The 13,478-nt window shown below is 37.9% G+C and overlaps 1 protein-coding gene across 7 annotated transcripts in view; it reads left to right on the top strand.

Annotated features, from left to right (window-relative positions):
• Positions 1-5,387: 5,387 nt before the first annotated feature.
• LOC136845011 (sorting nexin-14-like) overlaps positions 5,388-13,478 on the top strand; it is a 42,907-nt gene continuing 34,816 nt past the window's right edge. For 5 of the 7 annotated variants that reach the window (XM_067114678.1, XM_067114683.1, XM_067114682.1 and 2 more), the window contains exons 1-8: positions 5,546-5,703; positions 7,974-8,042; positions 8,389-8,596; positions 9,928-10,059; positions 10,409-10,656; positions 10,798-11,002; positions 12,509-12,623; positions 12,772-12,927. In XM_067114678.1, the coding sequence (XP_066970779.1) occupies positions 5,594-5,703; positions 7,974-8,042; positions 8,389-8,596; positions 9,928-10,059; positions 10,409-10,656; positions 10,798-11,002; positions 12,509-12,623; positions 12,772-12,927 (1,243 nt within the window). In that variant the 5' untranslated portion in view covers positions 5,546-5,593. Of the gene's footprint in view, positions 5,704-7,973; positions 8,043-8,388; positions 8,597-9,927; positions 10,060-10,408; positions 10,657-10,797; positions 11,003-12,508; positions 12,624-12,771; positions 12,928-13,478 lie in introns of all 7 variants that reach the window. The other 2 variants (XM_067114684.1, XM_067114679.1) reach the window with 2 other exon arrangements.

Below are 13,478 nucleotides of genomic sequence, written 5' to 3'. Positions count from 1 at the left end.
TGAAACAGCAGAAGTCGATCGATGACTGACGCGTCGAACGCAGACGACAGCCGAGTGGCAGCCGCTTCAGGTTCCATCTAATGAAGGCAACTTAAATCTATTTAAAATTGTTCTAATACATGTAAAAATTGATTGCGATTAACTTGGTAAGGGAAGTTGACGGGAAATCATCTTCAGACTGTGAAGGAAAGCATGTATTGTTTTATAGACGTTCATTATGACACGTGGTTGAATGAATTTCAAATTTAGCAGAGCGTCGAAGTCGGTGGTGTGGGAATGTGGCAACACCGGACCAGTGGGTTGCTGTGAGACGCCCCCCGCCCAAAGTCAGATACTTGGACCCAATTGAAATTCCCTGTGTAGCTAAAGTCGAACCCTTTAGTGGTTATAAGCAGTTATGTTGGTGCTCTTACGTGTACGGCTTCTACTCGTATATAGAAGAGATGTTAATGCCTTTTTTTTTTTTTAAACAATTGACACGTGCTGCTGATATTTTGATCGGATTTGATCCATTGCATGTGTCACGGGACAAAGAAAATACCTCAATACCTTATTATATATAACTTAGTATACATAAATATCTTACAAATATGCGCGTGAGTCCAGGTTTTAGAGAGCACAGGCAGCGAATCAATAGTTACCATAAATAACCATATTACACTCCAAAAGGACAAATAATGGCCAAAATAAAAATATTCAAAATAACCTTAAATACCATTTTAACACTTAGCAGAAAAGATCAACGTATCGTAGTAGTAAAAACAGCAGCAATACTTAATATAAAAATAAATCTTCAATAGAGCAGGCCTTGCTCGCCAATAATAACAGTAATAGTGATAATGCACTGTACTAAATAGTCTCGTGACGCCTTAGGAAAAAGTACTGACTAACTGGTAAGACTATTTTAGAAATTTTAAGCGGACGTTGAGGTAGAGAACCATATGGGTTATCTGAAAGAATCTGGTTATTTTAATGAAATATGATTTCACTACATTTAATAAAGAATTTAGTAATCTTTATTCTTATACTAAGTATATGTTTTGAATATAAAATTTTAACACTTATTTTTTGTTGGTTCTATCTCATATTCTTCATTCTTTACGTTCATGTTTTAACAATGAATTTTACTAGTATGTCATCATTCACCTATTTATTGTCAATCATATTATTAATCCATAGATTTCACCTTCATTAAGGCGCTGAATAATCCTGATGGGTTCCGGCGTTTGGTCTTCAAAAGACCTAAATTTCATAATCAGTCAATCAATAGTCTCATTACGCTTACTCAAATAACAATAATAGTGATGATAATCCACCATACACAACAAGAGCCATTACTCTCGCCAGCGACGACGGTACAATTAACGTAAAAAGTATATCTTAGTTTAACCAGACCACTGAGCTGATTAACAGCTCTCCTAGGGCTGGCCCGAAGGCTTAGACTTATTTCACGTGGCTAAGAACCAATTGGTTACCTAGCAACGGGACCTACAGCTTATTGTGGAATCAAAACCACATACCGAGAAATGAATTTCTATCACCAGAAATAAATTCCTCTAGTTCTTCATTGGCCGGCCGGAGACTCGAACTCGGGCCTAGCAAAGTGTTAGCCGAGAATTCTACCGACTCGTCCGACGGGGAACTGAAGGAAGAGAGACAGTACCAAGTTTGTAAGGCTGAGTGGAAATAATAAAAAAAAATGTTTCCTGGTTGTGAAGCGGCCCAGGAAATTACAGTGAAAGAAACGAAGGCTTCATATGTCATGCAAGAAGAATTGGCTGTGGAGGAACGCCAATCCGTCGAAAATATCTGCAAAGAAAATCCATTTTCTCTCATTACTGATGAGAGTATACAGATACATCCGTGTCCCTAGTACTAGTACTTTACAAGAACATTGTAAAGTGAAGGATGGCCTTCTTAATATAGTGGATGTTGAAGATGCAAGTGCTCAAGGTCTTTACAAAGTAGCAAAAGGAATGTTTACTAAGAAAGGTATACCAATGACAACTATTATAGGATTTGCTTGTGACAACTGTTCATCGATGATGGAATAACGGATTTCGAACTCATTTGAAAAAGGACATCCCATCCAAATTGCCCTCATTCTTAGAAATTCTCATGAGGGATATTTGTCGCTACTTTTAGCGAAGTAGTAAACGACAGCATGATTTCATTTGATACAAGATGTGGTTAGCATCGAATGATTCAACTGTCTCAGACTCGTTGACTTTCCCGTGGGCATGTTACCACCCGTATATTGGAACAATGGGATGCTCTCATGTTATTTTTTTCAGACAGAATCTAAGACAAGTAAATTTGACAGTGCAAGCCAGATATACAGTACCATGACTAATAAGGGAACCAAAGATATGCTGCTGTTTCTCAATTATATTTTGGAGAAAAAGATAAAATGAACACCCAATTTCAGGCAGAACACTTTAGACTAAGTACCCTATACGCTACAATTACTGATAAATATCGGAGCATTCTTGGCCTATTTATCCAGCCTAATGTAATGGAGTAAAAAATGCTAGCCCTGATGGATCCTGATATAAGCCTTGGTGGAAGATGTGATGATTTACTGATTGAAGAACCACTGGGAAATAAAAAGAGCAGGTTCCCGCAAGATTGATTGTCAAGTGTTTTTGATAGAGTTGTGTAGTCAGATACGAAAAAGGTTTCCGCTCAGTGAAAATAATATATTAACCTTGTTGAATATTTCGAAACCTAGAGTGGCTCTTTCTCCAGAGAGGAATCTTAAATTCATCTCTAAGCTTGCCATTTATTTCCCTACACTTGTCAAAGAAGAGGAATTAGATAAACTTCAAGAACAATGGCGAGACCTTTTATAAGCATAAGAAAGTCTGAAACACCTAGATCAGTCTGCAGCATCGTTTTGGTTTTAAGTTAATCAAGTAAAGGATGGACTCAATCAACCCAAATTTGATTTGCTCTCCCGCATGCATCAGCTTCTGTTGAGAGAATCTTTTCTCAAATGAACTTAATCAAAAGTAAGCAAACGAACAGATTACAAACCGTTACAGTGGCTAATCGCTTACTAGCTAAACAAAGCATCACAGGAAAAGACGTGTCTTGCTTTGAGTGGGAACCTTCCAAGGTGTTAATGAATGAATTAAAAGAAGGCAGGATCAGACAGAGTTATGGATTAAAGTATTCGAATAAGGAGGAAGCAGAATTGTATCCCATTGGAGAGGAAGAAGTTGAAGATCTATAATTTTCTCTTGTTCTGCATTACATTGAGTGGGTACGGGAAATTCATAACAGGACTTCACATACGATAAAGTAAGTCATAGGCTAAACGAACTGTCAGTATTAGGCTACGCAAGGACTCTAAAGAATAGACCTCGACTTGCATTCTGATTTCGCGTCAGACCTCTTTTGTCTTTTTACCTGCCGTCAGGTCTTTCGTCTTCTATCTTGTGTACTTTCTTTCTGAATTCCCGTGGGGTCTACCAAGGTGTACGTCTTTGTCCACGCTCTTTCTCCTTGGCTTTTCGGGGGCTTTCGGACTGAAATGCAGTGGGATACAGTTACTGATAAGAGTGTATAAATTCTTACTGCGCTGCCTGAAAGAGCGTGAATGTGCTTAGCAAACTTTCCCAGAGTAGTCATAAGAAAAACAAAGGAGCGGAACAACAGATTTTTATCTGTAGAATAACGACCATAAATAAAAGTCATTGTATTTAACTAATCATGATGACGTGAACAGATGGCCAAACAAATATAAAACACTAATTAAAAAAAACGAACTAAAAGTGTGCCGAGAGTACGGTCTGCGGGCTCACGTCGAGGTTTAAAAAAATTCGCTGTAGAGAACCGTCCGGCCTAAGGCAAGTAAAAGCGGCATTTGAGACTTTGCAACATAGGCTATAAGTCTAGAGATCCCAAAGCAGCAATGGTCATTTAAATATCTCAGTCATGCACAACCGTCCACCACCCTGAAGAACTAATTGTCTTTCTAGATATTTCTTATGGTACTTAAGCTTGTCGAGTAGACACAGCCCTTGTCTGTGAGTCAATTTCCTGGATTTTGAAACATTTTGACAGACCCCATTTTGGTCAAGTTCCCTCTTATACTGAGAACAGTCGCTAGACTCTCAGGCAATGAACTAAGTTCTTAAATCACTGTTCTGTGCAGTTTAGAAATCTGGGCAGGGTACATTAGTAATTTCATGTGAAGTTAAGTGTGGATGTACACAGTACGTGCTGAGTGGCTGACAACTACAAAAAATACGTACTGTTAAATTAAATTCACAAGTTATTGTTTTTGCACATCTTTATAGCACCGTTCATTCATCCTATTGAAGAAATCATGATTAAAACCTTACGAGTTGGGACCCTTTACTGTTACAGAAAATAGACAACAAATTCATAATCTTTTCATAGGCTCTACAGTTCATACTTATATTCGCAGGGAATATTTGACAGTCCTATTTTCTGGTAGAAGGATTGATGTTAGTGTCTATCAAACATCGTTTCCTGAATTTACCATTTTCAGCAGTAATTGTCAAAACTAACTTGGAAGAAGATATCAAAACCGACACCTTGTACAAGTAAGTCTGAGCAGATAGCAGGCACTGCACACGGCTTTCAATTATGATCATTACTGAGTTACAGAGCCTTTATTATTCTGGAAAAAAAAAATTGTTTCTGGACGAGACTTTTGTTACTGTACAAACTTTGGGCTGCAGATTTGAAGGTTCTAAGACCAGCATTCGAAGGGGATTTTGAAACTTGTCCGTTGACCCCATGTGTTGTCTGTGTTATGTGTAACAAACCTCTTAAATACTAGATTTGATAGGCAGCCATTGCAGCTCAAAAATACAATGTCAGACCTAGCCCTAGATACTTTATATTGTATTAGTCACAAGTTTATAAACTGAACACTTCATCCAGAAATGTTATAAGAAAAACACTCTTTCTCATATGGACGCCCCATTTAATAAGGCTTTGCTACAGAGCCTTCTCTCCGTCTGTGGACACTTTATTCCTTCCATCTCGCTGTACGCACTGGACGGTGCTTAATGCTGCGAAAATAATGGCAGCAAACCTGGTACCAGCTGGCGACCGTATATCATGTCTATATTTTTACTCGTTTATGAAAACCCATAACAGTTTTGCCCCTTTTTCACCGCGTACATATTGTTGTTCGCTTTGGCTACTTAATTGCCCCAGTAACAAATCTTTGTTATCAACATTCCATAATAATCGCAGACAGGCTGATAAGAGTTAAATCGCATATCTCATGACGTCATGAGTTTAGTTTAGTGATCAAGTTCTTTGCAGACGTAATTTGCTCGAGTCAAGTTACAGGTTTTTCAAGACCCAAAAATGTAAACATCCGACGTACAGCTATTGACCCAATTAAAGTACCGCACCATTTTAGCAGGAGTTTCTCTCCCTGACTCTCACATGACGTTAAATATACACAAATATATCGATTGAATATTAGTATTTTATGCAGTATTGATCTATATGAGTGTAAAAATCGCTTTAGATATGGCGACTGGCAGGAGGGGAAACGTTGTAGTATTCTCGCCCTGACAACATCCTCCATGTAAACAAAACTCCTATGATGGAGGTGGAAAATGTCAAGTTGACGGGGTTATTACGTGACAGAAATGTTCTAGTGTGCTCATTTGTGGTTGTGTTTTTGGCCATCTTAATTTCCACCTTAGTCAGGTAAGCAGCGCGAGTCAGACGCAGGAAAAGGGCGCCCCGTGTGAATATTAATGAGTGGCCAAGTGGAGACCCTAAGCTAGTCAAAGCTCCCGTAGGTGGCCTGACCTTTCGACTGGTTGTGAATCGGGTGAATTACATTTTATGCTCAGGCTGTGGCAGCAGTAGCTTCAAGCATTTTGAATTAGAAATAAACCCAAGTCTAGTACCTGTAGTACATGACGTGGCCCTTGGCTAAGATTTTAGACAAGGCAGGGTTATATATCCATTAGCCTGACTATCCAACAGTGTTAGGCTAGACCACTCGCCATAACTTAACACCCTGTAACTTAAGCATCATTAATTCCCTGTTGGCCAAGGCTACAGGTGGAGGGGTCACAGCTCACTCCACCATGGTCAGGTAAAGGCACAGCGTCCTAGGTAAGGTTGAGAGAAGGCGGGTCTTGTTAGGTCGTACATCTACGTCAACTCTTGGACTCGGAATACCTTGATTGGGGGATTTTCTTCCAGTCAACCCAGTAGAGAGACTTGCATAGCCTGCAGTAGGCCAGACCTGTGTCATTTAAAGAGACTCCTCATAATCGCTCTTATACACTTCATATCCTTAGGGTGCAGTGCCGTCAGTGCACTATAGGCTTTGCTTAAGGTTCTCTGCAGCGTCCCTTCGGCTCCCAGCTGTAACCCCATTTATTTCTTGTACTATACCTCCATTCATATTCTTCCATCATACATTCCACCCTCTTCTAACAATGTTTAATAGTGCAACTGCAAGGTTTCCCTCCTGTTACACCTTTTGAACATTTTACTCTCAATTTTCCTTTCAGCGCTGAGTGACCTCATAGCCCCCAGCAATAGAAATTTTAAGAAGGACAGAAAATAATGGAGCTGGGGCTGAAAGGACTCTGTAAAGAACCTTTGTGTGTCACGTAAATCCTTATTTAGGCGGTTAACCCCTCAGGAGGTAAATTCAGAAGTACAGCATGTGGTATATATTTTATACAATAAAAATTTATTCATAATTTAAAATTGGGCAATTGGTTATTCAAATTCTTGAGTCAGTTCCCCATGAACTATGCAAGCAACTGAGTTTTGTTAATATGCTCTGTGGCCAAATCCAACATGCCACATGCTGATAGAACCTTCCATATTCTAGGCTGTAATGGCATCCATTCCTATACAAATGCTAGCATTATTCCTTAGTACCCAGAAAGTGTTAGAAGTGAATAAGGTATATTAATTAAAATGTCAGAATAAAATATTTTTTATTATTAACAATCCCGAATACATGTCCATCTTTGTAATGGCAACATTCTTGAAGTATGTTGCACCACTAACAATGTTATGAGGAAATCTTTGGATCTAGAAAGTTTCATTTTGAATGTGTTTTTATTGGGGGAAGCGGGGTTTCAGTACTAAAACATGAAGAGTATTGTAAGAAAAGCTAATCTTGTACTTAGCAGCAAGTAAATCCAGTATAGTTTAAGAAACAAAGTTATTATCCATAAGATTTATGGTCTACAGCAAACTGATAAAACCTGTAGAAATTTCTTGTAGTTTGTACATTGTGAGGAGTGTGAAATAGAGAGAGGAAATGTAGGGGAAATAATTGAACAATTTTTAGTATGAAGAGACCAGACAAGTAAAATTAGCAAAACAGACACCATAGTTTGTTATGTTGTCAGGTGTAGAGGTTGAGTTCTTGGAGGGAAGCAACGATAGAAACTGACGAAATTCTAGATATGTGTTTTCTAACATTCAGATGAGTTGCCGTACCCAAAAATTGTACATAAATAGTAAGGGATTGTTGGCTGAAGGTGTAGATAACGTTAGAAATCCTCAAAGTCCTGTGGTAATGAGTACAGATTAGACTCTGGTTTGTAAAATAAATGAAAAAAGTACAAAGGAGAGTTTTCTGAAGAGCAAGGACCGTAAGACGGATGGAAGTACTAGTTCAGATAGCCATCTTATTTTTGTTAGGGATAGCAATTGGGAGAAAGCATTACCTATCCTCCTACCTACATGACATTACAGTGTTCGTAATTTTTTGCATGAGACAGGTTTAGGGAGATATGCTGTAACCAAATACTATTGTACTGAAAATCTTTCTATAGTGTTGGCAATATTACACAAAACATTGGGCAATTGTAAATGTAATACAATATTGTATTTACCATAACCTTCAGACTTTGTGGTACAAAGTTTTAGTTGTGCAGGTGATTTTTTCTCATAAATTTTTGTTGTTTTTCGTCTAATATCAGTCCATTTCTTTTCAGTGTGTTCGTTGGTATATTGATAGTTGCCTCACTGATTTTGGGTCTAGTTGTGCCATTTGTGATTTTTAGGTATGTACAGCATAACTCTTTTTGCATATCAGTTTCGTCATGAAGTGAATTTCAGTTTAAACTAAGTTTTCCTTGAAACTCTGGATAATCATGTTTATGTGATGTCTTATAATTTGATGACAGAAAGTTGAGTTAGAGTAGAAATGTGTATCACATTGCATTAACTAAACTGGTTTTAGCATACCAATGCTCTACTAATACTTTGCAAGGTCTTTAGACCTTATTATAAGGGAAACTGGAAAAATAAGCATTCAGGATTAAAATGGTTAAGGACAGAGGTCGATTTAGTTGTGCAAAGGTTAATCTTGTTCTGTTAACAACTCTCTTTTTCTTGATTTTTCTCCAGAGATGGAAAGAAAGTGCCAAACCTTCTGGCCGTCTTTACTGGGCATGAGCACCCAACGAGCGGGGGAGAAATACCCAGGTCATGTTCGGTTTGCGGAGGGGAGCGGTGTCAGAGACAGCATCCGGCATCTGCTTTTCCAGTGAAAGCTCACGCACACGCTCACATCAACTTCATGGTACCACAAGGAGTTGATGAAGCTCTGGAGGAAGTAAGTATTTGCAGTGGATTGAAAAATCATGTAAGAGGAAATTTTTTATGGCAGTGGTAAGCTAAACCTTTAGTTAAATTTGCTGTGGAATTTCCGATTTTTTCCTCCAATGGCTAGGTCTCATATTGCAGCAACGAATTTATAAAGAAACAGAATACAGTACTATTGAGAACCGGCTATTTCCATTATTTATCAGACACAGTAAGGGACTCTTGCTCTATCAGCTTTTGGGTTTCTTCAAGACCCACTGGTGCTTGCATCAAGTCTCTCTCTCTCTCTCTCTCTCTCTCTCTCTCTCTCTCTCTCTCTCTCTCTCTCTCTCTCTCTCTCTCTCTCTCTCTCTAAGAGAAAAATGAATGTGTAAAGGGACGAATTCTTCTCTCTCTCTCTCTCTCTCTCTCTCTGTCATTTTTGTCCTCTCTCTCTCTCTCTCTCTCTCTCTCTCTCTCTCTCTCTCTCTCTGTCATTTTGTCCTCTCTCTCTCTCTCTCTCTCTCTCTCTCTCTCTCTCTCTCTCTCTCTCTCTCTCTCTCTCTCTCTCTCTTTCTCTTTCTAAGAAAAAATGAATGTGTAAAGGGACAAATTATTCTCTCTCTCTCTCTCTCTCTCTCTCTCTCTCTCTCTCTCTCTCTCTCTCTCTCTCTCTCTCTCTAAGAAAAATGAATGTAAAGGGACGACTTATTCTCTCTGAAATTTCTATCAAGGTGTTCTGTTATCAAATAGCAACAGCAGCAACACAACCTTAAAGGAGTGTAAAGATCAGCTCATTAGGTGTGATATCCCCTTGAGTTGAAACATCCTTTATGATGTATAAAGATATTATCCTAGAATGTAAAAACTGAACATTGTTGGTGTAGCCAGTATTATTTTCAACTTTGCTTACTTGAGTCTACTGTGCCCCAGTGGTCTGTTATGCATATTATGATTGGAGAGCTGGAATTCTAACACTCTAGCTATGCAGCCATAGCTGGTGCCTGGTTGTCTTGACAAACCAAATTAATCATTGACTGAAGTAAGAAACACACAAAAGATTTCTTCATTGAGAATTTCCATTGTACCATGCTTGAGACTGACAGAGACCCAGATTTCTTGGAGACAGGATAATGTGGGGACATTTCTTGCATAATCATACACTAAGTAACTTTTACCAGCTGATAGGCATTACAGTGTTGTATTGCTAAAACAACAGTTTTCCATATATTGAGCATGAAGACTTTTTCAAGTTTTGTGTGCATGTTACATTGAGATTTTTAACACATGCAGAAGTGACTTTAAACATGCAATTTTTTATAAGAAAGTTCTTAAAAGGTTACAATGTTTTTCTCTTTTCAGCTGTTTAACTTAACTCTTGATCATTATGTTTACGTCTGGTACAGAGAAATCTCAGTACATGATCAACTAGCAGATGAAATACGCTCACTTATAAGGTTTGCTGTAGCTTCTCTAGCAAGTAGATTAAGTAAGGTGAGTGAGTGTTTTTAATCAACCAATATCTTTAGAATACAGTACTGTTGTTACTGGTATAATAAGTAGATCAGTAAATAATTAGTCAAGACCCGAAGCATCCTTCATCCATGAATGAAATATCTCCATCGATGAGTGAAAGCTTTTTAAATCCAAGTAAGAACCCATCAGTGAATGAAAGCTGTTTAAATTCAAATAGTGAATGATCAAGGAGGTTAATCACACAAGGGGACTATTTGAGGTGCTAGTTTCTTGTATTTTTGCACTTTTGCACTTTTGCATGAAATACTAAAGTAGTTGGAAGAATTTTACTATTTTGTATTAATCCTTTATGTGAACTTTTTTTCAGGTTGATTTAACCACAGTCATTACAGACCACCTACTGCCAGCACTAATCAACCATTTGGATGCATACGTAGAGGGTAGTCGTAGAGTAAGGGGAAATGTTTCTACTGAGGCAGCTGTGATACAGTACTTAAGGGCTGGCGGTGGGCTTCATCGAGCAGTCAAGTCTCGAGAAGAGGAAGCAGCCTATTTGAGAAGTGTTGTTGGTACAGTGTTACCGTTCCTGCTTCCAACCAAATATTTATCTAGCGGGTAAGCTGTTTTAACAAAGATTTTCTGATTAGCTTGACCTTGCTTTTGGTATGTATTGACATCATTCTACCCATTAAGATAAGTTTTTGGATGCAGTAGAAAGTGTACCATGCCATTATCATATCTCATTCCATTCACCAGCTCTGGGAGAAGCTTTCTAGAGGAGTTGCTAGGCCGTGTTTTGCTGTTGCAAGCCATGGATCTCTTGGCGAATCCAGATACTTTGAATCTACTTTTCCTGCTACTCCTAAGTAGAGATTCTTCTCCTTGGACACCATACAAACCTGAGCCAGAAGTTTTGCTCCTGAAAAACTTTGCTTCTGTGAACACCCATCCTCGTAATTCGGTATGTTAATACTTTTTTTTATTTTCTCTATGCTAATACTTTAATGAAGCATTATGATATGAATGCCTTTGTCACCGTAAAAAAAGTTACAGGAAAGCTAAGTCTTGAGGTCTTATTGTTAGAATACTGGTTGACCCTTAAACCCAGAGGTGATAGCCTAGACGAAAAAGACTTTGATGTGATTTTGTGTATGCATGTACCCTTTCTGCTCAAAGGAGAAGAGGCAAAGTGAAGGATAAAGATGTGGAGGCTAGAATGACGCAAAGGCCTTGGAATATTAGAATCTGGTCAACCACTGATGGGATCCCTCTCTTCATACTAACAAAGGACTTCATCTGTACACCATGTCTGAATAGAAATCCAGAAATCCTGAGATTTTTAATTTAGTGGTCTGATCATGGTACTGTATTTTAAAATAATAACCAAGAACAGAATATTGAAAGAACTTCAATTCTTGAGCACATAATGCTTATCTTTACAATGATTTAGAATCCTGGTAATTTAAGATAGTCTTTGAATATTTATTCATGGAATGATAGCACACAAACTGTAGTCAGTCAGTGATACAGAGACTCTGGGAGAGATCTAGTTGGAAAGTATTTTGGTACACAACTAGCAGTATTCTGTTGGCTAGGGAAATGGGTGTTGGCATATTAGCAATCCTCCATCATAGTGAACATTTTATGCTAATGTAGACAAATTAGCTTGTAAGGAGAGCAAACAGGGAACAAAATACTACCCCTGAACCAAACAGTAGGAAGATAATTACAAGTTTGTAGATGATTACTGTTTTCAGTAGTCACCCAATTAGAACTGATAGCCATTGGGTACTCTAATCTTGCAAGTCTGCCCCATTCACTTCACTTCTTTTCATTATCTGTAAACAGAACCTCTGTACTTGGAAGGGATCAGTGCTCTTTGAGTAGTTACCGTATAACCTTGTAACGGCTGTATGGTGTCTATAGACAATGTTCAAGTAGAATTTGTCATGGAAACTTGATAGTTGCAATGTTCAGTATTCTTATTTATTTTCTCGTGGGGTATTGAAAATTTTCCATATTTTATTGTCATCATTTTACATACTGTTCATACCTTGCTGATCATTATTGGATGATAAGACCTACACTGCCAGGTTTTATATTTTTATCTGTTGGGTAGTGAAAAATGCTGTTTATATTGTTATCGTCGTTTTGTTTAGTGATTTTAACCTTGTTGATTGTTATTGAGTAATAAGATGTATATCACCAGTTAGTTGTTATTAATGTAAAGCAAGTTTAATCAGATCACATACTCGCACATTTCCAGTCATAGAAGGGTTGTTATTGGTACAAGGCAAGGGCAAAGAGGTTGAGAAGCCAGATGGAAAAACACATAAGAGAAAGAATGACAAGTAAAATGGAACAATGCAGGCTTATATGAGATTTATGCTCTCAAAAGTTAATCTTGTTATAGAAATGCTTTCAGTCACTTGAGACTTTTTATTTAAATAATTTTATTTTTTTGCAGGTTTTGAGAAGTAATTTGTCATCTGTCTTAAAGGACCAGTCTCTTTTGTATCTCTTTCACACCTTCTTGAAGGAGGAAGGGGCTATTAATATTTTGCAGTTTTGCCTTGCCGTTGGTAAGTTTTCAATTGAATTGACAAACTTTTTTTTCAACTCTTTTTCTTCTATCAGGGAAAAGGTTTATGTTTGTTATAATGATATCTTGATTTTGAATAGTGATAATTCCTCTGACTTATTTTGATTTTCTTTAATGAACACTTCCAGAGGATTTCAATCATCACATCTTAGATCCAGATCTGACAACAGAACAGCTGGAGCAACTTCACCATGAGGCTTTGGAGCTCTACCACACTTACATGGTTAGCTCCTCAGTTGACCGAATTAACTTTCCTCTCCATGTTATTTCTCATATTAGAGAAAGTAAGTTTATTAATAAATATTTTGACACCATATATTTCATTAGCTTTTTGTGTGACTTTAAAATTTCCTGTATATTTGTAGTTTAGTCTATTTAATATATTTCTGATGAAATGATAAAATTAGATTTGTCTTGATCCTGGGAAATCATAAACTATTGTCTTTTATGAAGGAACAGTCCTTGCCACAACCTGTAAATGATTGTTGAAATATGCTAACAAGGTGGTCAATTGGTGGGATGAGTCCTCCATTGATCTTCTGCAAGCCAGCACGTTTTTGATAATGGATGTTGCCCCAGTGACAGGTGTTTGTGAGCAATGAAGAATGTAGGATGCAAGCAGGTGTGTGGCCACTTGACATCCTCTTGGACTACTGATCCCTACCAGTTTTGCTCTTTCTCTATGTGGGAGACTTGCATTAAGGCCAAAAGACATTTGCTGGTGTTGTGTGGGGGTAGAGAATCCCTGACTGTTAACAGTGCCAAACTTTTTCAGTGTCTTCCTACTGAAAATGCACTCCTTTTCTCTCTGCTCTTTGTATATTTTTCCTCAGGT

Source organism: Macrobrachium rosenbergii, chromosome 13 (assembly GCF_040412425.1).
Source record: "Macrobrachium rosenbergii isolate ZJJX-2024 chromosome 13, ASM4041242v1, whole genome shotgun sequence".
Taxonomy (NCBI): Eukaryota; Metazoa; Arthropoda; class Malacostraca; order Decapoda; family Palaemonidae; genus Macrobrachium; species Macrobrachium rosenbergii.
The sequence above is the reverse complement of the archived record's forward strand: the minus strand, read 5'-3'. Positions and strand labels throughout refer to the sequence as shown.